General features: G+C 38.7%; 1 protein-coding gene across 1 annotated transcript in view; it reads left to right on the top strand.

The window, feature by feature from the left end:
* Positions 1-20,212, top strand: part of npr3 (natriuretic peptide receptor 3) — a 32,448-nt gene extending 12,236 nt beyond the window's left edge. Inside the window, exons 3-8 of the mRNA XM_077561580.1 lie at positions 14-183; positions 7,233-7,368; positions 8,336-8,430; positions 8,509-8,626; positions 8,711-8,795; positions 18,041-20,212. Of these exons, the coding sequence (XP_077417706.1) occupies positions 14-183; positions 7,233-7,368; positions 8,336-8,430; positions 8,509-8,626; positions 8,711-8,795; positions 18,041-18,152 (716 nt within the window). The 3' untranslated portion in view covers positions 18,153-20,212. The remainder of the gene's footprint in view (positions 1-13; positions 184-7,232; positions 7,369-8,335; positions 8,431-8,508; positions 8,627-8,710; positions 8,796-18,040) is intronic.
* The last annotated feature ends 5,067 nt before the right edge of the window (positions 20,213-25,279 follow it).

The raw sequence follows: 25,279 nt of genomic DNA, 5'->3' as shown, positions 1-25,279 counted from the left end.
AAATGCATTTTAGGCAATGGCTCATGGAGGAGAGGCGACAAATTTGACAATGAAGCAAGGCAAGCCTATGCATATTTGAACACTGTGACATTGCTTCGTACAGTCAAACCGGAGTTTGAAAACTTCTCACTGGAAATTAAAACGGCCAGTGAAAGCATGGGATTGAACAACTGCAACGACTGTGTAAGTATATGTCTAAGGTTACATTCATACTGCAGTTCAATTCCGATTTTTTCTTAAATCCGATCTTTTTATGTACTCGTTCACATTACAAAAACGAATGTGACTTCTAATGTGAACGCAACATGCCAGTTATGTGACACGTATGCGCAAATAGCACACGTAGAGTGGCGTGCACACAAAAAACCGACGTCACGTGACAGTGTTTACGGAAGTAAATATTATCCCGACTCGCAGCGCTTCACCTACAGCCAAGCCGCCGAGGCAAACGACTATCAGTGCCATATGCAAATTAAGCTGTGTGAGCGCGCGCTGCTGATTGCTAGACTGCTTTCACGCTCGTTCCTGGAAAAGGAGGCTCAACAGTCACCATAACCCACCTGTTGAAACCAGTGGCATAGACCTTTTTTGTCCAAATTATGTAACTCATGTCTACAAAAAAGAAACAAATTTTAACATTAAAAAAAAGTCTACCTACTCTTCAGAAAAGTAAATCCAAAGGTGGTCTAGAGGCACCAAATTTTATGTACTACTATATAGCTAACCAGCTACAATATATCGTTCTATGGGCACAACCCAACAGAGACACTAACTGTTGGCTGGAACTAGAACAGAAGGATTGTAATAACCTCAGACTTCGAGATTTACTCTTTATTACAACATCGATTAAGCGACATAATTGTTTTAAAAACCCAATGATTTCCGCCACCGTGACTGCCTGGTGGAAGGCACTAGAATTGACAAAAGCTCAAGTGGAGCCCTGTGGGCTCTCTCCCCTATGGCATAACCCCGACTTTCAACTTAACAACCAACCGTTTTATTTAGGTGTGTGGGAGCAGAAAGGAATTGCACATCTCCACCATCTCTTCTCAGATAATATGTTTATATCATATACATCCTTGCTCCAAAAATACAAATATAAAAAAACGGAAATTTTTTACATTATCTACAAGTTAAAAATATGATAAAGAAAAAAATTCCAACACTTCAGGGTACGCTCCAACCGCCTGTTTTAGCTAAAGATATTAACAAACTTTCTCCGACAACAACAAAAAAACTTTCAAAAATATATAAGTTACTTTCATATACTGATAAAATGTCTTTACCCATCTCGAAATGGGAGACAGACTTGTCTATAGCACCGGAATCTGACTTTTGGATTCAAGTTTGTGAAAACGCATTTAAAATGACAAAACACACAAATTTACAACTTATCCAATATAAAATTATTCACAGAACATACATTACTCAATATATGATTAAGAAAATGGGACTCTCAGACTCCGACATTTGTCTCCAATGTTTACAAAACACTACAGACACTTATGTTCATGCTTTATGGTTATGTACTCCGGTTATGTACTGTATTTCTGGACTAAAGTCTTAGAAAAACTTTCCGCTATTTTGGACTGTAGGATACCTTTATCTCCAAACTTGTGTTTGCTAGGTGACCTAACAACAACTGACTTACCACATAAACAATTTCAATCTACACTTGTAGCCCTTACTATCGCTAAAAAAACAATTCTTGTTAACTGGAAAAATAAACAAACTCTGAATATCGACCAATGGTCTAACCTCCTCATAAATCACATTTTAATGGAAAAAATATCTGCCTCAAATAAAAACCAAATATCAAAATTTATAGAAACATGGTCTACGTATGTAGAATTTTTTTAACCTAATTCTGGTTACTTAATTCTGTCTGTTAGCGAGAGCCACTACGTCATGATAACTTACATTGATGTTTCTGCATCTGTCAAATCGAATGAACAATACTGAGCTCTCCTGAGAAGAACAAAAAAAAAAAACGTCTACCTTTCTCCATAAGGGTCTTAGAGTCACACTTGCTGAAATAAGACAGTAGATTTAACTTAGCTCGATTATTTGAGGTTACCAACTTTCTATATACACTGGTGATCGCATGTGTGAATAGTAATCACCATTGATGTCACACCTGTTTTGAAGACGGCGGAGAGGGTAATCTATAGCAAAACCGGCATTCTCCCACAGGGCAGCCAACATGGCAGCCAGCTCCCATGTCCCACATGTTAAAATCCAGCTTTTCCCCTGGGCAATTGGTAATTGTTCGATTCCCAGCTGTGACGCCCCTCCATGTTGCACCCTTCATGCAGTAATAATTATAATAATAATACATCATATTTATACAGCGCTTTTCTGGACATTCAAAGACTCTTCACAATGGATACATTATTCATGCACTCACACATTCATACTTTGGTGGCGGTAAGCTACACATGTAGCCACAGCTGCCCCGGGGCAGACCGACCGAAGCCTGGCTTCCACTGTACGTCTACGGTCCGACCACTACAAAACATTTGCACTATCCGTAAACCAGTGTGAGTGGCACTGAAGGCAATGTGTGTAAAATGTCTCGCCCAAGGTCTCAACCACATGGCTTGGATAGAGTGGGAATTGAATAGCAGACCTTCTGGCTACTGGACAGCCAGCTTTACCTCCTGAGCCACAGCTGCCATCCACACCCAAGGAGAAATAGATCAATTACTCAGTTTCCAAAAGTGAGTACATTTAGCTGTGTTTTTTTGTGAGTGGCTCATGAGGTCCCTCTTCCTGAGTAGGTTACAGGAACATAACTTATATGTGATGCATTTTCACCAAATCAGGCTTATGTCTGCGAAAATGAAAATTGAGATATTCATATATTCTAATTCTACACTTAAATCCCTTTCAAATTATGTATAATATGTGGTGGCACCTCAAAAATTTATGAAGTTAGAGCAATTTTAATGTTAGTAGGTTTCCATCCCTTCCTCCATTCATAATGGCTTCTCCTCAGAGAGTCTGCTGTTCTTTTCCATCAATGTTAATAGATTTTTTAAATAATACAAAAAATATATATAAATTGTTTGAATGTTTCTGTGTCAACAATAATGATTAACACAATGAACAAAAATTTTGATCCGTAGAGTATTGATAGCACTAAAAGCAGATTGCAACTCCTTTGAAATGGTGTCACACAAGCATCAGTCCTGGCCCCCCTTTTGTTTAATATCTATATTCACGACCTGCCAGCAATGACTGTGAAGAATTTTTTATTCTGCGGGGAACTGGCAGGCATTGGAGGGGGCACGCACACAGGGCAATCCTATCAACCTATCTCTAGAAATGGAAGCGGAAGTTCATTGCAACCAAAACAGTGACAGCGACCTTCCACCACTCATATACCGCCAACACTTGAAGTCACTGTGCAAAAAGCTTACATCATGCTTTGGGATTCTGAGACTATTGGTTCAAGCTGGGGCGGTAACACACTTCGCACAGCCACCCAAGCTCTGGTCCACTCCGAGTACCGCAGAGTACTGTACACCAGTTTGGTGTTGTAGTGCCCACACTCATCTCATAGACAAGCCAATTAACGATTTTTGCGCTTATTGACTAGATGCCTTCGTCCCACACCAACAGACGACCTGTACATACTCGCCGGCATCCAACCATCTGAGCTTCACCACAAGACAGCCACATTATCTCTGGCTTGCCAGGCGCTGGAGCCTGGTCATCTTTTGCATGACCGCCTCCTTTCTCCACCAGTTAGAGGACACTGGCAGCTTACGTTGAGACACCCATTTGTCCCTGCTGCACTGGAACTGCTGAATGATGTTAATCTGTTAGGTACCACTGCAGAAACTTGGGTGGACAGCAAATGGAACATGAAATACAGAGAAGGCTCCTCCGGACTCAGCAGATTCATTGCAAAGGCCAGCACATTACAATATGCTTCCCTAGACCCGCTTGGGTCAGGAGTACCCGCCTTCAAACTGGTGTTGGCCTCTTCCCCGCGACCAGGGTTGGGGAATCCAGGTCCAGAGAGAACAAACCCTGAAACAGTTTGACTTTAGCCACAGATGCTTCTACTCAACAGGTGCTTCTATGAGCTTGTTTACCTGCCAGTTAAGTAGAAGCACCTGTGGCTAAAGCCAATGTATGGCAGGGTTTACTTTCTGGACCTGGATTCCTCAACCCTGCCTGCGACTATGCACACATGGGGAATGACATCCAGTGCGGCTTGTGAGTGTGGCGCTAAGGAGCAGACAGCAGACCACGTGGTTACATCTTGCCCCATAGATCACCATCTTAATGGGGTTTAGGATCTGACTCTAGCAGATGAGACCTGAGTCAGTTGGCTGACTAAAATCTGCCTAGAGATTTAAAGATAAAATTTAGGATCAACCTCCAAACTAAGAGGTTTTGTAGACTACAGTGTGTTTTTTCATATAGACCATCCATTAGAAGATGAAGGTTATTGTTAAAAAACATTAAAAAAAAACTCCTTGTGCAGGTTCTAGTTAAAACCCTTGAAATATAAAAGGGTTCTCAGTAAAACTTACTATGTTAGTTCTAGATGAAACCCTTGCAATAAAAAAATGTTCTCTATGGAACTTGCTGTGAAGGTTCGAGATGAAACCCTAGAAATATAAAAGGGTACTTAGTGGAACTTCATAGTCTGGCAAGCCACACTGGACAGGCGTCCATAAACAGCGATTCGGCACCGGTCGAAAACAGGCCGGCCAATCAAATTTGTATATTTGTGTGACGCCTTCGCTAATGCTATTCGAATATCAAAATAGAGTGACTCATGACACCATGAAAGTTTTTCCCACAACGACATAAGTCATTCACTACTGTCTCTCTTCGGCTAGTAGCCATGTTGGATTTTTACTCCGTCTCCGCAAAAAAATGAAGAAAATACTTCAACAAGTCGCTTTTCTAGTCACGTCCGCTCTTCACTCATTGGTTCATTCCAATGTTTGTTAGCTCAGGTTTGCCCCGCCTCAGAAATGCGACTGATAGGGCGGTTGAACAGACTCTGTGTGTCTGGATTTCTAGGCTAGGAACTTCCTGTGTTTATTCCAGATGAAACCCTTGCAATATAAAAGTGTTCTCAGTGGAACTCCCTGTGTGAGATCTAGATCATAGGTGTCAAACTTCGGTCCTCTAGTGCCCCTGTCCTGCAGGTTTTGGATGTTTCCCTTCTCCAACACAGTTGATATATAATCAGCTCATCAGCAAGCTCTGCATAAGCCTGATAATGATACTGTTGATTGTAATCAGCTGCATTGGAGCAGGGAAACATCCAAAACCTGCAGGACTCCGGCCCTCAAGGACCGAGTTTTCCCACCACTGTTCTAGATGAAACCTTAGAAATATAAAATAATTGGATAAAAGGAAATAGCCCTGGTTTAAGCTGTTGGGAACGTCATCATATATTATTATTTTTTAACCAGTACGTGCCCAAAGATTCACTGGCTACCACTTCAGGGTGCAGAGTCATGTTGAATAGGTTCCAGCACACCTCTGACGCCAAAAAGAAAAATGGCAGAAAATCAATTAATAATAATAATGATAACGTGGCTAGTAATGTTTTTCATTTTAACTTCGCAGAGAGAAGATAGTCCTAGGCCCAGAGGTGAGTAGAGTAGCCAAAAATTGTACTCAAGTAAAAGTAGCGTTACTTCAAAACAGTATTACTCAAGTAAAAGTAAAAGGTAGTCATTAAAAACAATCACTCAAGTACAGGTAAAAAAGTATTCTCTGAAATGAATACTCAAGTACTGAGTAACCTGCTTGAACATGAAGTCAGATTTATTTTTAAAACAATGTCATCAGACAGACAAAATCATAAAATTGTGTGGAAATGCTGACATCTTCAAATCATAAAATAAAAAAACATTTTCTGCTCGAACAACAGTGCAAGCAGACACGTTAGCCCAAGTGTTCGGATATTTTTATTTTAGCCCTCCAAAAAGGTTCAGCAGGACACACGCATTGTTATGGCTCGTGGAACAAAACAAATAAAAATAAAATCACATCGATATAAGGCTAATATTACATGTATCATTATAGAAATACATGCACTGTATACATTTTGTTATTTATTGTTGAAATGTATGTTCTATGTTGTTTCATTTTATTTAAAAATGACATCTATTTTTTATTACAACAAAGCTGATGCACAATAATCGCTATTGAATGTAATCAACTACATAACCCATAATGCTTTGCAAGGTTGGCTCATGCGCACAACGGCTCTCTTCTGCCCGTCACCGAGTCAAACAAACGTGTGACGGTTTACCCAAGCTTCACATAGAACTCTTCTTAGTGTAAGCACTGCACACAATAGTCATAGTCTCAGTAGAGATTAATTGTTCCATTAACCAAAAGTCTTAACACCAAGCATGCACAATTCATTCAGAAATTGTGGAATAATGAGCCCTGCGCTGCCTCCCAGTCGACCATAGGTGACAGTTTCTTAAAGCGAAAGCACCAAGACGTCATCTTTCAATTGACTCTTTCGGGTTGTCATGCCTGCCAATCTTCAACCAGGGCCGCATTCCTTGTATATAAGCAATGTGTCAGCGGAAATGCTCCCACACAGTCAGTCAAGTGAAGCGCTTACGTGAAAATACGGTTACGTGAAAATACGGTAAATCTAATACATGAATGGGGCGGCGAGTAACGACTCTAGTGAGCCCAATGTAGCCGGGTAAGAGTAGCGTTTCTTCTTCACACATCTACTCAAAAGTAAAAAGTATTGTGTGGTAAAACTACTCTTATAAGTATTTTTTTTCCAAAAGGTTATTCAAGTAAATGTAACGGAGTAAATGTAGCTCGTTACTACCCACTTCCTAGCTCTAATTCTTGTTAGCACTTGTGCAACAACATCATGGGCCAGCTGGAGAGTCTTTAGAGCCTTGTTGCAGCAGCTTTTTTAATCTGATAAAATAAAGTGGGTCTTTATCTTAGAAATACTGTATGTTGGGGAGCTTGGCAATGACAGAAAAAAAAGTGAAGTTGGTCCCTGGAAACTTGACAGGGTTTCTAATTGCTCAGTTGGGAAAAAAAGAGGCTGCGTATTGATGTAATCTCTGCAATAACATTTGCACAATTTCCTATAATTAAATGGGATAGTCTTGTCCTCGTTGGCCCCACTGAGAAAGAAAACAATAAATTAGAAATACTAAATCTAAATCCTCCTTTCTCATTTAATATTTTTCCTACATTTGCCATTTTAGGTCAACATGTTTGTTGAGGGATTCCATGATGCATTGCTGATTTATGCTGTTGCTTTGAATGAGGCCATGAAAAGTGGATACAACAAGAAAAATGGATCACAAATCACATCACAAATGTGGAACAGAACTTTTGAAGGTAAAATGTACTTTCATAAGTCAGAAAGTCGTTTTTAAGTTTTCATTACATGGTCTGTGATAAGTCAGCTGGGCACCATAATGCCAAAACTAGTGCTACAGTAGCCATTTGAAGTAGCACCAGATTGCATGGTAAAAATGAATCCGTACAGTCTCAAGCTTAATAATAATAATAATAATACATTTATTTTGTATAGTGCTTTTCAAGGTACTCATTCCCAAAAAGATCAAGGACAATAATAAAATCAGTACAAAACTAAACATTCATAATACTAAACATTAGACATTAAAAGCGACTTTGAACTGATGGGTTTTGAGTTTTTGTTTTTAAAGTGGAGAGGTCAGGGCGGGCACGTTGTGTGGTTGGGACAGTGAGTTCCATTTAAAAAAAAAGGATTTCAGCATAACAACCGTACATTTTCACGGATTTTTGTAGTCCTTCATGAAAGAAGACTGATTATCTGCTGTGTTTAATCAAAATAAGACATTTGCAAACATCCGTTTTTACTTTGGAAAACAATCACCGAAACGGTGACATAGTACAACATCAATCCCCCATTAAAAAAAAAAAAAAAATCATTATACAAATGCAAAGTACGAAACAACAATCACTGTTTAATACTGTAAACAGTAATCAGACAAAATGCTTTTTGTAATACACTTGAATACAAAATTAAAATTAATTTGATTAATTGATTGAATAATCAATAGATTAATAGATTCTGAAAATATTCAATAGTGACAGCACTAATTTATTTATTTATTTACTTAAATAAATTCACCATTCCAACATTAAATTTCATTTTCATTTGGGACAAGTTACAGTGATCTTTTTTTTACAACCATAGTAATTAATTCATGCAAGAAAAGCTACCAAACTCCTTGAGGATTTGGAGAGAAGCTCCAATATGTCTACATGTGAGTAGCCATCAAACTTAAATGTAGATTGTTTTTGTTGTGGTGCACAGGAATCGCTGGACAGGTATCAATTGACATCAATGGTGACAGAAATGGAGATTTCTCTTTGATGGCAATGACTAATGTTAAAGCAGGAACATATGAGGTAAGACCAAATGAAATGAAAACGTCAAGTTCGAAGTCGTTTATGTATCCCTATAAAATCGTCATTACATAATTTCAGGTTGTGGCCAATTACTTTGGCATGAATGGAAGCCTTCAGCTGCTGTCAGCCTTCAACTCTGACCACTTCACTCTGCAAGGAATACAGATAGCACATACGGAGATATCAGACAAATCATGTAAAGAATACTACCTCGCTGCTGTGTTTTTGTAAACTTGAATGTATATTACGTGCTGAAGTCAATTATTGTTCTTCTAACCAGGTGGATTAGGAATGTCTGCTTTGACTGGAGTCATCGTGGGAGCTGTTCTGGGAACCGCAATGCTTGCAGCGTTCTATTTTTTCAGGTATGTACAGGTAAACATAGAGTTGCCTCAACAAACAATATGGGCAAAAGTGCTGGGACCCTTAAAAAAATTCAATATAACACCTTTTCTTCAAAATTATTTTCTACAATTTCTCATGATGAAATCACCAAATGGGTAGTAAAACAGCTGCATGCACTATAGAAGCACGACTCAAATACATTGGGTGCAGCTGTTCTCAAGCGTATAAGCTGGTATATGTTGATTTTCTTGCCGGTGCAAGACTCGCTAGTGCAGTCACTAGCTTCTGCTAGCTGGGCTGCTTGCTGACTCACTCACCGTCGCTGGTTCCTGCTTGTCGGGCCGCTTCTTGACTTGTGGCTCAAGAAAATGATGATCTGATGAAGGTTTTGCCGATACGTTAGGTAATTTTGACACGTGCTTAGTGAGTGTGTGATGCTGTTTTTTGAGATTTGACTTTTCCCTCGACATCTGCACCTGCTACACTACCCGGTGTGTTATTGTTTTCACTTTTTCACACAACGAAGGAGGGAAACAAATATCAGATTTATAAATATAACAACAACATATCAGATTTTGTTTGTATTGTTTGTCCAGAATGCCAGACACCCACCAAAAAATCACGCCACATGCAAAATATGATTTTACCATGACATCATAATTTTTTGTATGAACTGAAGGATTAACCAACTCAACACATTAACATAAATACAAATAACACATCGAAACAATTTTGTTGAGAATCACACTAAAGAAAGCACCCAAAAATCTCTCTCTTGCTGTCATTACCCTGAATGTATTTATGGGCAATTTCTTGTCTGTTCAATTTGTCCAACCTCTCCTGGTGAACATGGCACAACGCTATGTCATTGCCTCAGCAGATGACATGGGAACCACCATCAAAATCTCATTAGGATCTCAATCTGATTGATCATAAACGCACTACATTTGCAGTTGTGTTGGCCTTGTACTTGTGTTTAAACATTAGTTGGGTTTCCATCCACCCATTTTTGGAAACGCTAGAAATTTGAAAAAGGCCCAAATTCGGCCAAAAAGTTTTTACGCTTAGAGGGGGTGGATTTTAAAGTGTATCGAAAAAAGGAAAATGCAAATTTTGGCTATGGAAACAAGTTTTACGAATAAACGCTGACAAGACCAGATACTACGTCACACGTACGCTTGTAGTCCCAAAGCAATGGCGGACGATAAAGTAAGGTAAGTTTGGGCGGGACGACGAAACAGACGCTACGGTTGATCAAGAATGACAAAATAAAACTTATACGACGTAATCGCACGGCACAGTCGCTTCCTGGGACCTCATTTATAAAACTGTGGGTGAGAACCTGCGTACGAAAGTACTTACGAACGAAACCCAAACCTCATATACGCAGAAAAAAAAAGAGATTTATAAAATTATGTGTAGACACACATACGCACACTTGCACGCAATTCCCTTTTATAAATGCCACATGATCCCAACCGGTGTGCACAGCAGATTCACCGCCCCAAGTCCGCCTATTTCACCCCATATTTGGCAATGCAAATCAACTAATCTGCATATTCATAAGCAGCATGTGCTGGCTAACACCAAATTAAAGCAATTTGGACGGTCAATGAAAGGCAAGAAAGGAAGCTAGCTTTACCATGATGTACATAGAATTTTTGTATGAATAATATATATTTTTAAATGATTTAAAGAAAGATGTACATTGAAACCCTCATTGAAAAGGTCAAGTTAGTGTTTGGAAGCATCGCCAATAAAAGCAAGCAAGGCGAGATGCGAAAATGCTGCCGCAGGCCGCACAGTGGCATCTACAAAAAGGGAAAAAAACAATAATAATAATAATAATTTGATCTGGTACAAAGGTGAGCATGAAGAAAATAATTTCCCCACTTTTATTGTCTTTACTCAGACTTTACTAATGCACTAGGGAAATTGAGTCAGAGGCAAAAATTAGGCGATCAATGGGCCGCCCTGTTATTGTTGTTGTTATTATTAGTATCTATTAATATTCCCAACGTGTTTATTTTGGATCTTCATCCTGCATCGCGGCTGTGTGGATCGCATTGTGAACGTTTATGACAGACTTTATTGATGCGCGCATTGCTTTCTTTTATTTATTTATTTGCGGTATTTTTGTGGGACCAGACTGTATTTTTCTAGCTAATTTTCATCCTTGTTGTCTTGTGTCAATAGCCTTTAATGGCATTTGTGCTGGCGAGTAGATGAAATTACTATATTGTATTGTTGATGATGTAATGCTTGCATGCAGTATGTGTCCACATGCTTTTTCAAGATAGTTAATCAATGAGAGAAGACGAGCGTTTAAAATGTTTAATTAAGTTCATTCGCGTGCTTTCTGCCCCGCGGCGTGCTTGTGACATTGGAGCAAGTCTGGAGCAAAATATATATATATATATATATATATATATATATATATATATACAGTATTGTGACCCAACATCCAGCATACATGGCATTTGAGGAATCAAAATGCACCACCATGTCTCCAGAATGTGCGGATTGCGTACGGCAGGTACAGACTTGACGTGGCGGCGCGCAAAGTTTCACGTTCAGTTTTTTTTTTTTTATATAAATATCACCTTTGGCGCAGAAATGTTCATACGTTGGCCTCATTTTGATCGTATGCAAGCTTTATAAATGAGTCCCCTTGTCTTGTTCTGCTTCTTTTAAATTTCTGGTGGATCACATATCTATGGTGTATACCGCCACCTACAGCGCCGGAGTCCCCTCTCAATATTTACAAAAGAAGAACAGATGGAAACAGCTATAAGTTGCATGTCCGATTTGCACATTTTCAGTAAATTTGCTTAAAATTTTGAAACAAATGGATTGAAATCTGACTTGTCCCAGTTGTATTTTCAAGTCTTCTTCTTTCAGTTCAGGAGGATATGTGCGAACTGCTGCAGCACGTGTAATGGGAGTCAGGAGTACGTTTCCCAGTAATTTTAATGTTTGAATGCCTGGTTGCATAAACTCAGGTGTCTAGGACACGGTAACTCTACTCTGTAAAAATTCACAGCTGATCCAGGTGTGGAGTCAGGTGCATTTCCAGAAAATCTTTTAGGAAACCCTACGTATGCAGGGTGGAACAATGGGCTCTAGAGACAAATTGTCACACTTTTCCTCTGCCTCCTTAAAAATAGCCTCAACGTGCTCTGGGCTTCTTTTGGATTTTAAGATATCTTGGACCAAGGAAACTGCAGAAAGCATCCCCTGCATTGTTTGAGTCTTTTTTTTGGAGAGCTGCATTTTGAATCTCTAGTTCACTGATCACATACAAAGCAAGCAGAAGTCCCAGTACAACATTTCCATAAACTCTCTGCCATCTCATCTAGAGTACTTAGTAGTAGTACCATGCCATATTGTCTGAGAACAGCACGGATAGCGGGTGGGCGTACAGTACATTCATACGTACATACATACGTACATACATACTGTACATACATACATACATACATACCTGATAGACAGCAGGCCCTTCTCCTTCAGCTGCAACAATGACTTTAAACGTGTCTTTCACCTTACCATGATGGCTGGCCAAAAAATGTGCTGAGGTCATGTATCCAGTCGAGTGTATTCTGTACAATACATGAGGCTGAGCAAGCTTGTTATGTATTGACACAGTGTGCTGCACAATGTATATATGGTGCTAGTGGCTGTGCTCGTTGAATAACAGCCTGAGCACCTGAGTACTTTTCTGCCATATTCAAAGTCATATGCCTGACCTCTGAGGCCTGATATCAGCAAGTTCTGTCATGTTTCAGTTCTGTGGGGGATGGGTTTTTGTTTGTTACGGTTGTTCTTGTTGTTTTTGTCTGTGGTTGGTGTTTGTCATGTATTCCTGGTTTCTTCCTTTGTCTCGTTATGTTACCACGTCCACCTGTGTGTTTCTTCCCTTCCCAATGTGTGACCAATCAGTGCCCTCAACCACTTGTGTTTCCCCAGGTGTGTCTGTTGTGTTTGTCCAGTCAGTTTGGGTGCATTGTTAATGTTATATGAGGAAGTTCGTGAGTCTCGTCAAAGCTAAGCCCTTGTCACAGCCAAGTCGTCCTTGTCACAGTAAAGTCGTCCACGTCACTGCCAAGTCATCCACGTTCATCCAAGTCGTCCACGTTCAGCCAAGTCACGGCGACCAGTCTACTCATGTTCTGTCCAGTCAAGATTTTCACCTGTGGTAGAGGTTGCTTCATAAAACCCTATGAATTCGCCATGTAGCAAAAAATCTGAGTCAACATAACGTAGGCACATCGCTTCCTGCTCAACACCAGATACATCCCTGGTCCCGTTCATAATAATGGAATACTGCAACACTTGGGCTGGGTATCGATTCAGATTTCCAAAATCGATTCAATTCAGAAGACTTCGATTCCATTCACGATTCACATTAATTTTCGATTTAGTTAAGGATTTCATGCAGGACCAATTTGACTTTTATATGGAAGACATTCTCAGAAGTATAAATTCTGCAAATAGAAACGTCTTGCTCTTAATTGGTGCAATATTATGAAAGAAAATATGAATATTTACATTTAGAATTGAATCCAATCCAGTTAAATTAATCATGTATGTTTTATTAAACCAGACCCGATCAAAACCAAACAAATTGAAATCTATTACAACCACAGCACTACTGTATGTAAGTAAAGTGGCAAAACACTGGGCTCCTCTTGGGGAACTCTGAATAACAGAAAGGCACATTTGCAGTTAGCTTTGTTTTCTGCCTGTTGTGCACTGACTGCATTTTTTAACTGTGTGGTAACTCGCCTGTTTTCATATGCAGAAGTTGTAACTGCCAGTTTGTGACCCTCTGATTTGTCATGTAATGAAAATTTTTCAAGTGCTTTTTTCCCCAGTTTTTAAATCCAGTGTTGATGAAAGCTGGATCTACACTCTTGCCTTTTGCTTGTTTACTTGTCGTACAGTATTTAAGAAGTGAAAATACAAAACACCATCAGTACCGATATTAACATGTATCCAGGGATACTTCTCGTAACATCCTTTTTGAAATGTCAGTTCCCATCCTTTGATGATTTGTTTTTGGCCAAACTTTGGGGTCAGGTTGATTTGGCTTTGTATATGTCATCACAGCAACTTCTTCTCCCTCATTGCCACCTTCTGTCTCTTCTTTTTCTGTCACTGTTTCTTTTGTCTTCATTCTGTCTGTTTCTTCTTTCTCATACTGTCGTTTTTGTTGTTTTTTACTGTGGATGCTGAGCTCAGGCATATCCTCTCTTGACTGGCCTGCCTCACTGTCATCAGGCAACCCATTGCCTGCATTAGCCAGGATAATACTAATAATAATAATACCCTGGATAGACTGGCAACCAGTTCAGGGTGTATCCCGTCTACTGCCCGAAGCCAGCTGGGATAGGCTCCAGCGCCCCCCGCCACCCTTGTGAGGACTAAGCGGTTAAGAAAATGGATGGATGGATAATAATAATAATAATAATAATAATAATAATAATAATAATAATAAAAGATATTCATCTACTGCATAAACAAGATTTTTGCTTTACATTGAGCCTTCTGGTAAGAGCAACTGTCGTTTTTTGTTTTTTTTGTGAGACAAGCTATTCAACATTATGAAACTATTAGGCTAACATGCATGTCTTCAACAGACAATACAGTACATAGGATACGAAAGCCTGAGACAGTCCTCCAATAAATACGACCACATAGGTCGTTTGGAAAAGGTGCCAAATTACGACCAAGTGTTATGTTTTAGTTTAGCAAACTCTATCGGCCATGTTAAATAGCGCAAAAATGATAATGTGAGACTTGAACCCGGCCCGACTGGTCAGAAGACGAGTGTTTATCTGAGTTATTTGGCCAGTGATTGTTTTAGTGTTGACTACATGTTTTCTAACGGTCTACAACTTCACTGTGCCTCTTTCTTATCTCAACCATTAGTCCATGACGGCGAATTGACATACATGTCAACACTAAAAATGAACACTAAGACCATTACTGGAATGTTAGCTCAGTAAGTTAGACGATAGTCTCCCGACCAGATGATCCGGGTTTGAGTCTCAGTTTTGTATTTTTTTGCAATTTAACATGGCTGATAGAGGTCGCTAAATTACACAATGTGACACTTGGTCATATTTTGGTGCATGGTAAAATGGCCAATATGGCCGTTAATGTTGGAAGACTTGTTGGAGAGCCTACTTACATCATTTGTCTTTTGCAAAAACGCAGTTGTGTGGTTTTTGTTTCTTAATTTTTGCATTGCAAGCTACCCGTTTCTCGTCAGCTGCACTTGACTCTCCACTGTAAAAAAAAAATTAAATAAAAAATAAGACGTGTTGGCCCAATCTGAAAAAGAATGTGACTTTACACATATATTTTTAAGTACTATTTTCGTTCAGCTAGTGTTGTTGATTACATGCCACAATACCTACCTAGCTAAAGCAAAAATATAAAAACAAGCGTGATTAGTGACTTTTTTGACGGTGTGTTCAAGTTCCACTGAGAGTGAGAATTTTGAGACCCAACATCATAATACAGGAATTGTGTGCTCCCCTTTTACTTCACCTTCCCAGCCTTAAGTCTGGTACACTACACATAAGGATTTTTCAAATCTTCCCAATCCATTTTCCAAACCGATTATTCCTCACACGGGTCAAAAATATGTTTTGTCTTTGGAAAACACCGCATATCCGACACATAAAACCTCTCGCGTGATCACATGTGACTTCACAAACACGACGAACAGACTACTCCGGATATGCGCCGATGTTTGCCGAATGTTTCCGAAGAGTACGGAAAAAGGGAGCGGAGACCCGCGTTATAAGGGAATGTCTGCAATGAAATAATAGCTTTAGAAAATATATATATAAAATAATTCCTATGGCCAAGGGAGCCCATGTTTACACAAACCTAAAGAAAAGTAAAATCAATGTGTTATCAAAGTTATCTCACTTCAAAGGAAATGCCGAATTTTGGCAAAATTACAAGAGTTTTGTGCTATTCGGAAAACTGCCATTGTGTGAAAACTGGGCATGCAGAAAAAATTCTATTGTTATGACTTATGGACTTATTCAAGCCTCTAAATATGTCATATGAAATATTCAAATTAGTCTTTTATTTTATATATATATATACAGCATAGTTAGTCTTGCTATTAGCATAATACCGCTATTATTGTCCATAGGGGGCATTAAAAAAATAAAATAAAAACTATATATGTATAGATAGGTCTGATGCCACTGAACATTTTGAGCGGTTGAAAGTGAAAAAAATATTCATAAATGACTAAGTTATCTCACTTCAAAGGAAATGCCTGATTTTGGCAAAATTACAAGAGTTTTGAAAAATGCCATTGTGTAAAAACTGGGCATGCATAAAAAAATTCTATTGTTATGACTTATGACCTTGTTTGAGCCTCTAACTATGTCATATGAAATATTCAAATTAGTCTTTTATTTTATATATATACAGCATAGTTAGTCTTGCTATTAGCATAATACTGCTATTATTGTCCATAGGGCGCATTAAAAAAAAAACTATATATGTATAGATAGGTCTGATGCCACTGAACATTTTGAGCGGTTGAAAGTGAAAAAATATTCATAAATGACTAAGTTATCTCACTTCAAAGGAAATGCCCGATTTTGGCAAAATTACAAGAGTTTTGTGCTATTCAGAAAAATGCCATTGTGAAAAACTGGGAATGCCTTAAAAAAATTATATTGTTATGACTTATGGACTTATTCAAGCCTCTAAATATGTCATATGAAATATTTAAATTAGACCTTTATTTTTTCCTTTATACAGCATAGTTAATTTTGCTGTTAGCATAATACTGCTATTATTGTCCATAGAGGGCATTCTTTTCTTTTTTTTAATTATATATGAATAGATAGGTCTGATGCCAGTGAACATTTTGAGTGGTTGAAAGTGAAAAAAATATTCATAAATGACTAAGTTATCACACTTCAAAGGAATGCCAGATTTTGGCAAAAATTACAAGAATTTAATCAAACTATAATAACGCCCAGGGGGTTAAAATGACAAAACACACACATTTACAATTTATCCAATATGAAATTATTCATAGAACACATGAAGAAAATGGGACTTTCAGACTCCAATATTTGTCTCCAGTGTTCACAAAACACTGCCGACACTTATTTTCATGCTTTATGGTTATGCACTCCGGTTATGTAGCGAGAGCCACCATACAGCTATAACTTATATTGCTGCTTCTGTATTTTAAATTTTGTAACTAATGGTTGTGTTTTTATAGTCAGGAACCCAGTTGCTGCCAGCAGGATCGAGTAGAACACATCAAATGACACCTTTACAGTCAACAATTCCTCAAGATTCACTTCCAATGAGCACTCAGGGTTAATAATCAGAATCATCGCATGCTTGCTGTCCCCTCTGGCCGGGCGTGGGCGGCTCTGCCCCTCTTTTGGCTGCTGGGTGGCGGCTGCGTCTCGGCCGTTTCCTGGGGGTGCTGTGTCTCCCCTCCCTCTTCCCTCTCCCTCCTCGCATCACCCCACCTGTCCTCCTCCGCCTCCCGGTTCCTTCTCCCTCATCACCCTTCCTCCTCTTTCCTCTCTTCCTGCTGCCCTGCCGCCGCCCCTTCCCCTTCTTGTCGTCTCCTCCCCCCCGTCCCGTGCCCCTCCGCTGTCCACCTTCCTCATTTTTTCTCATTTAAAAGATGGTTTATCTGTCAATTGGTTTGTCACTTAAAAAACAGAACTTAGATACATGAACATTCCAAGTTTTTCTTACAAACTTTCTACCCTTTTCTAAACATTTTTCATTCTTCCCAGATTGATTAATGACAAAAACACTTAAAACAAACCATTTTTTTTACTCAGATTTTTAATTGTTTTTCCATTTACTGTGTCTTTCTATTGTTTTTATTGTTGCTTTTACTGTTCACTTTGAGATTTATTTTATAAATTTAAAGTGCATTACAAATGATATCTATTATTATTACCATCTTGACATGTCAGGTGAAAAGCCACCCTCAGTCCAGAATGAAAGCATTACAGTATTTTAATGGACTGGACAGTGTCACCTTGATAATTATAATACAAACTGGCTAGACTGGCCATCTGTCAATCAGGGCAGATGCCCGGTGGACCAGCGTCTTTTGGGGCCGATGTGGTGCTATTTAATGACCATTTCCCTCAATTTTACCCGACAGGCAAACAATTTAGACGGCGCAGGATAGGCTAGAGTTTAGCAGTACATGCAATTTACAATATGATTTACTCTTTTGCAGAAAAAATTATAGGATTACCATTGAGCGTCGAGCACACATTGAAGAGTCTACCATTGGGAAGCACCGCCAGCTACGAGAAGATTCCATCAGATCAAACTTGTCAGCTGCCTAGTCAGCTACAGCAGAAAAACTGTTGCCATAAACTTGTGTCTGGAGATGATCACAGATATCAGTGAGGAAATGCTTTTTAGAAATTAGACTATTTTTTGTGTGTTTTTAACTGTTAATGTTTCAAATGTATTATAACTCAGGACAACTGTAACTGTGTCAAAGCACCACTTGGATTTCTCATTACAGGTAAAGATTTGTATGGGTGTCCATTTTATTCTGGAAGATTTTATAAAGTTTTTTTTTTTTTTTATATATATATATATACACTGTATACAATCGGTAGTTATGGCTGTAAATAATTGATTTCATACTGTAGATATATACATCATGCTACATTGCCATGCACTAGTTTAGTTGGGTTCAGTTACAGTATGCTCTCAATGTTGATATGATTAATAGAAGTCATGTGTATTTTTGGTATTTGACAACAATCATGTAAACTGCAGTGATGAATTGACATAAAAGAAAAAATGCAAAAGAGATGCCTAAACTCACCATATAGGCTATAAGGTATAAGGCTCATGTGTTTATTGAAATTATGACAATATATGAGAAATTAATCAAGCATAACATAAATCTTTAAATAAAACTACAAACACCCATTCTTATGAGGCTGTGACATTGTAAAAAAAAGAAAAAAAGAAAGAAAAGGAATACAGTGATTTGCAATTCCTTTGATTGTACTAAAAAGGCAAGATATTAAAATGTTTTGGACAGGAACAACAGAAGACTGGGAATGATGAGGAATGCTTAAAAAACAACAACAAAACATTCCATGGGTGAACAAGTTAATTGGAAACAGGTGAGTGTCATGTTTGAGTATAAAAGGACCATCCCCAAAACGCCCAGTTGGTCGCAAGCAAGAATAGGTCGAGGAGGTTCACCACTTAGTGAACTACTGTGTAAGAAAGTAGTCCAACTTTAAGAACATTTCTCAACGTACATTTGCAAGGAATTTAGAGATTTTATCAGGTATATCATCAAGAAATTCAGAATTAAGAATCTTGAGAAATCTCTGCACCTAAGGAGCAAGGCCGAAAAACCAACAATGAATGCCTATGACATTCGATTAATGAGGCAGCACTGCATTAAATACAGGCATCACTGTGTAAAGCATACTGTACAAATGAAAGTTAACATGCAAGTCTAACATGCAATGCAAAAGCCGATACTATGACTATGATACTATACTGTGACCCATTCCAGCAAAAACATTAATTTCAAGCTAAACACGAAAATATATAGTTTGGACAAAAAAATAAGATTTTGAGATTTCTCCAGAAATAGCCTCCTTGAGGTCTTTATTTTCATTTCCCAGCAGCACAAAAGTTTAAATTGTCATAGAAGTTTAAGAAAATACGTAAATATTAGAACAAGTGCATTTTTAGCCAATGTGTTTATAGCTGACTTTAGCTAGCAGCGCGTCTCAGGACCTGCCTCAAAATAACCCAGAGTGACTTGCCTCTAGCATCACTTCACAAATTGATATAAATGGACATAGCAACAACAACAAAAAACTGTGCTGAACCATCATAACATTTTCATTTTCTTTATGTGACCAAAAGCTTAGTTGACACTCAGTCAAGCACCGGTATCTTGCTGTACAGCAGCAGAGGGTGTCTGTGGTACCTGCAAGAATGAATGACGGGGTATCTTGCAAATGGTCAAACATTTATTGTTTACATTGTTTGTGCATTTGAATAAACAATTATGCTAATAATGATGCTAATGGTGGAGCTAATTTAGTTAGCTAAAATCTAACACTGTACAGCTACTGCAAGAGACGGCTTGTGTTCTGAATTAAACAAGCTAATTAGGATTCGTACTTATACCGATTTTCATCCAGCCACCAAGAAAAACATATAATTATCATAGGACCATAATATGCCCAGATTGACTTCAGCAGAGCCGGAGCGTCTGACACAGACTCTGATGTCAGCTACGGGCTATCGCAGCCCCAAAGGAGAGGACTTGCAAACCTCGGTCGAGTTTGAGACAAATTGGGGCTGATCACCAGGAAAGAGTAACAGCCTTGCAACAGTAGGGAAAATCACAGACTGAGGTTGTTTTCCATGGTCCCACTGGATGTTTTTTTGTTGTTGTTGTTGCCTGCTGACCAGTTTCAATATACAGTAACGGTCAATCATAATAAATGATAAATAAATAAATACTCCGCACCAGGAGGCGTATTTTGTCATCTACACTACAGTATTTAAATATATACTAGGTACATATTGCTCATTGTGACAGAAAATGGCTCAAACATCGTCAAGGCTGTTTGACTGCTCAATAAGAGAAAAGTGGGGAGTCAGCAGCAAGCAGTGCTCAGGCTGAAGCAAGTGATGTTGGACATGGACAGAATGAACTTTTTATTGAATCCGATTCGGAGGAGTCAGACATGGAGGAGGAGGACGAAGAAGAGAGTGGAGACCTTGGTGAGTATGGTTATCGTCACATACAGTCACATACAGTCGTCTGTTGGTTTGTGCACACTTTCAATATGTGTTTCAATATTCGTTGGTATAGTGGATGTAGCAAGTCTGCATACTCCCGTTCAATGGCCAAGTTGTTTTGATAACAGGAAAAGCCTGTTATAGAAATTGAACTTTCTAGAATGGTGACAGACTGCTCCGCCGAAAAGCTGATATGGGGGTGTCTAGACTTTATAACTACTGTAAGTTTAGCATGGTTTACAGTATGTTGTGGTGTTTTTTTTTACCTGCATTGTTGTCACTTTAGAAGCAACATTAATGTACTTTCTTAGACTTAATTGCACTTAAGTTCAAGTGGGCTGTTGTATTTGTTCATTGTTTTGGCATGGCCATGGTTATTCAGGACCCGAGCAGCTACTGCTGTGAGGTCCCTCTTGTTTTTGTAAGAATTCTTCTTCTTGGTAAACTATCTCATTTTTGGGGACCTATAGATTTAAGAAAACTCACCAAACTTTGCACACTCCTTGGGCTCGGCAAAAAATGTGATATTATGAAGTTACCATAACAACATAACATATAGCCCCCCCTAATTTTTAACGAAGCAGTCCCGGTTATATGTTTAAGCAAGATCTACGAAAACATTTTGGTATATGAGGAAGCCCAAGACCTACAAAAAAGTCTCTTGGATCCATATGCTAAAATGAACAGGAAGTGAGTTACAAATTTTTGAATGTCCGTTTGTTGCCGATTTTTGCACATTTACAGGGGGCATTCTGTTGCCCATTTCTCATACACGTTTGATCCGATTGACTTCAAACTTGGCCTGGACTATGTCCAGACCTAGGTCAACAAAAGGGTAAAAAAATCTTGAATTTTCAAAATACTATATAACGGTGGCGGGGCATCATATTTTTTGTTTCATATTTCCTTTTACATGAAGGACGAAATACGTACTACCTCCTCGGTACATGCTCCAAAAATTCCCAAACTTCACTTGTATGTTTATAGTCACGACCTGAAGGTATCTCTATGACAATAGTCAGTTATAAATATAGCGCCACCTAGTACTTTAGTCGACAAAAAAGATTACGACACACAAGGTATTTTCATTATTGCACAAAATGTTGATACTTTTGTAAGTGTGATAACTTAAGTCATTTATGAATTATTTTTTTTACTTACGACCACTCAAAAAAATTTGTGGCATCAGAACTATCCATACATCCGTACTTTTTATTTATTTATTCATTTATTATTTCCTCTATGGACAATAAAAGTAATATTGTGCTATGAGTAAATCTAACAATGATGTGTATAGATGTACTTTAAAATCGGGGCAACTCATTGTCAAAAAATAAGAGGCTGATTTTTTAGAGTTTATGTTACAGAATTTATTGTACTGTTTATTTGAATTGTGTGTGAATTAAGAATATTTTGTATGCATTTTTGAAACTTAAATTGACAAAGGAGTTAAAATTAAGTCAGCATATACAATGTCAGATTCACAAAAAAAACAGTACAAGCAAAGGCTAGTGAGGTCGCTCAGATTAAGTTTGAGGAAGAAGTGCAAGATTCTAGTGAACAAAAAACAACTGCATTGCCAAGAAGAAGTCAACGAACAAGAACACTCACAGAAAAAGGACAAGAAATGTAGGATGAGAGAATTAAAGGTCTCATGCAACGATTCAATTACATTTATGAAAAATGGAGAACATATGCCAAGGCAGCTAAACACTCCCTCTCACGATCACAGCCCATAACTAATGACTTGCTTAATGACATTGTTGGAGATGTAACAAGCCTCTTTGCAGATGTCCCACGACTCTATAAAGAGTTGCGTCAGCTCATTCCACTAAATAAAGAGATGTGTCGTAGAGTAGACCTTTGTGAGGAGGTCTCAAGGTTTATTACGACCAGAGCAGCAGGTCGCGTTGATGGACAAGTTGAGGAAGAAGAACCCTATTGGCCAGACGCAGGTTCCCTCTTTCAGTCAACAATAAGTAAGTTCAGCCGTGTTACTACACAAATGACACATCTGTAAGCACAAATACTACTACCACAAATGACACATCTGTACAAATAGAAGCTCTTTGAAACATCCAGATGCTGCAGCAGAGGTTGCCGCAAGTCAAGCAATATTAACAGTTTTACAAGAGCAAGATAGGGAACAATTAGAGATAGAAAGACTTGAAGCTAATGTTAGGAAGTTCAAAGCTCAACAAGAGAAAGAGTATGCCGCTGTACAAAGAACAGTCGATGAAAATAAAATAAAGTTGCAACATTTGGAGAAAATAAAAGATCTTAGAGCAATCAAGTATAACAGAAGAGCAGAAATTTGACTTATAGAAGACAAGTATCATAAATAAAGACTATGGACACATACATTTCACACCCTTGAATGAATATGTTGCACCCTAAGTTCATAAACATTCCACACATCAAACTTTTACCATTCCCCCAAGTGACAGTACAGCAGACCTTGTTAAAATGCTAGCAAGTGCACTTAGTGCTACTTGTATCTCTGTTCCTGAACCTGCAGTGTTCGCAGGAGATCCACAAAGATACAGTGATTGGAAACATTCATTTCGAACGCTCGTTACCAAAAGAACATTCTAAACAATGAGGAAATATTCTACCTTCAGAGATACGTGAGTGGACCGCCCAAAAACGCACTAGAGGGATACTTCCTGCTTGGAACTGAATCCACTTATGTTGAAGCATGGAAAATTCTGGATGATAGGTATGGTAATCCGTTAGTTATTGCAAAGGCTTACAGGTACAAGCTTGAAGCATGGCCTAAAATGACCTCAAAGAACAGTTTTGAACGAAATGTTTTGCAGATTTCTTACGTAGTTGTGAAGCTGCTATGACAGCCACTAAGTCACTAGAAATATTAAATGATTGTATTGAAAACAGAATGATCCTCTCTAAATTACAGCATGGCTGGTAGCTAGCTGAAATAGAATGGTGATGGAAATTAAAGAACAAACTAACCAGTTTCCTACATTCAGTCAGTTTGTTGCATTTTTGTCAAGAGAAGCTAAGATTGCTTGCAACCCCGTGACGTCTCTGCAATCACAACAGCAAGCAGGGTGAACCGGACAGATCAGAAAAGTTTAAACCAACAAGTTGAAGGCAAGTTGAAGCAACATCACTGTCAACAAATTCACAAGAAGGTACACCACTGATGTGTATATTCTGTAAGAAACCCAACCATACTCTACACATATGCAGGAATTTAGTAGGTAAAGATCTGACGGACACAGTCAAGTTTATTCGGTCAGAAAAGCTATGTTTTTGTTGTCTCAAAACTGGCCACTACTCCAAGAACTGATAAAGGCATCCTATCTGCTTACATAAAGATAGAACTAATGAGGAACGAAGACCACCAGAGACTTCTACCCCAAGCAATGAAGGACCAAATCCAAGTATTTAGGCTCAAGAACCACAAGTGACAGCTTCTGTGACCACAAACAGAGTTGTATGCCAAAGGGATTACACACAAACAGCTTCAATCGTACCTGTGTGGCTTCATCTTCTACACAACCTACACAATAAGTCCCTGTATATGCTAGACTCTCAAAGCGATACAACCTTTGTTCTTAGTGAAGTAGCAGAAATTCTTGGTACAAATAAGGAACCAGTCAAGGTAGAGTTGTCAACCATGTCCTCAAAGGCCACAGTTGTTCAATCACACAGGCTAAAAGGGCTACAAGTTTGTGGCTTCAACACAAGTAAGATAATTACTCTACCACCTACATTCACACGAGAGTTTATCCCAGCAATCAAAGCTCACATTCCAACTAAGCTAAAGCTTGGCCACATTTGGCACACTTGGAAACAGAAATTGCTTCTTTGCAGGACTGCAAAGCTCGATTGTTAATCGGCTATAACTGCGCACAAGCCCTCCTTCCGAGAGAAATTGTGTCAGGCAAAAAAGGGGAGCCGTATGCTCAGCGCACTGACCTTGGTTGGAGCGTTGTCGGACAAAGTAACCCTTGTCTTAACTATGGAGATGCAATCGGGATCAGCCATCGCATCTTTGTTAGAAAGGTCATCCCAGATCTCAACCCTTCTGTAAAGCTTCAGAATAAAGTCCACTATGTTGACAGGACGAAGGTAAGGGACAGTACCTCAAAAGACATTTTTAGAGCATTAGAATCAAAATTTAAAAAATAATAATAATAACATTACGAGGAATCCAGTGTCCCAAGAAGATATGAAATTCCTCACAAATCTAACAGAAAATATTAAACAAAACAGAAGTGATCACTTTGAAATGCCATTACCTTTTCGTGACGGAAGACCGAAGCTACCTGACAACAAAACATGTGCAATGCAGCGTCTTAGCTGTCTACAAAGATGACTAAGAAAGGATACGACCTACTACCATGATTACAAAGCTTTTATGCAAGACATAATCTCAAAAGGTGATGCAGAAAGGGTCCCAGAGCAGGAGTTAGGAAACAGTCCTGCTTAGTATATTCCACTCCATCTATCACCCACATAAACCAGGCAGGATTAGGGTTGTGTTTGATGCATCTGCCAAATACCAAGACACTTCCCTCAATGACCACTTGTTGACTGGCCCTGACCTAACAAAAACTTTGATGGGGGTTCTTTGTCGCTTCCGGAAAGGTCAGGTGGCTTTTATGTGTGAAATCAAGCAAATGTTTCACCAATTCAAAGTTACAAA

The sequence above is a fragment of the Vanacampus margaritifer genome, chromosome 3, assembly GCF_051991255.1.
Source record: "Vanacampus margaritifer isolate UIUO_Vmar chromosome 3, RoL_Vmar_1.0, whole genome shotgun sequence".
Taxonomy (NCBI): domain Eukaryota; kingdom Metazoa; phylum Chordata; class Actinopteri; order Syngnathiformes; family Syngnathidae; genus Vanacampus; species Vanacampus margaritifer.
The sequence above is the reverse complement of the archived record's forward strand: the minus strand, read 5'-3'. Positions and strand labels throughout refer to the sequence as shown.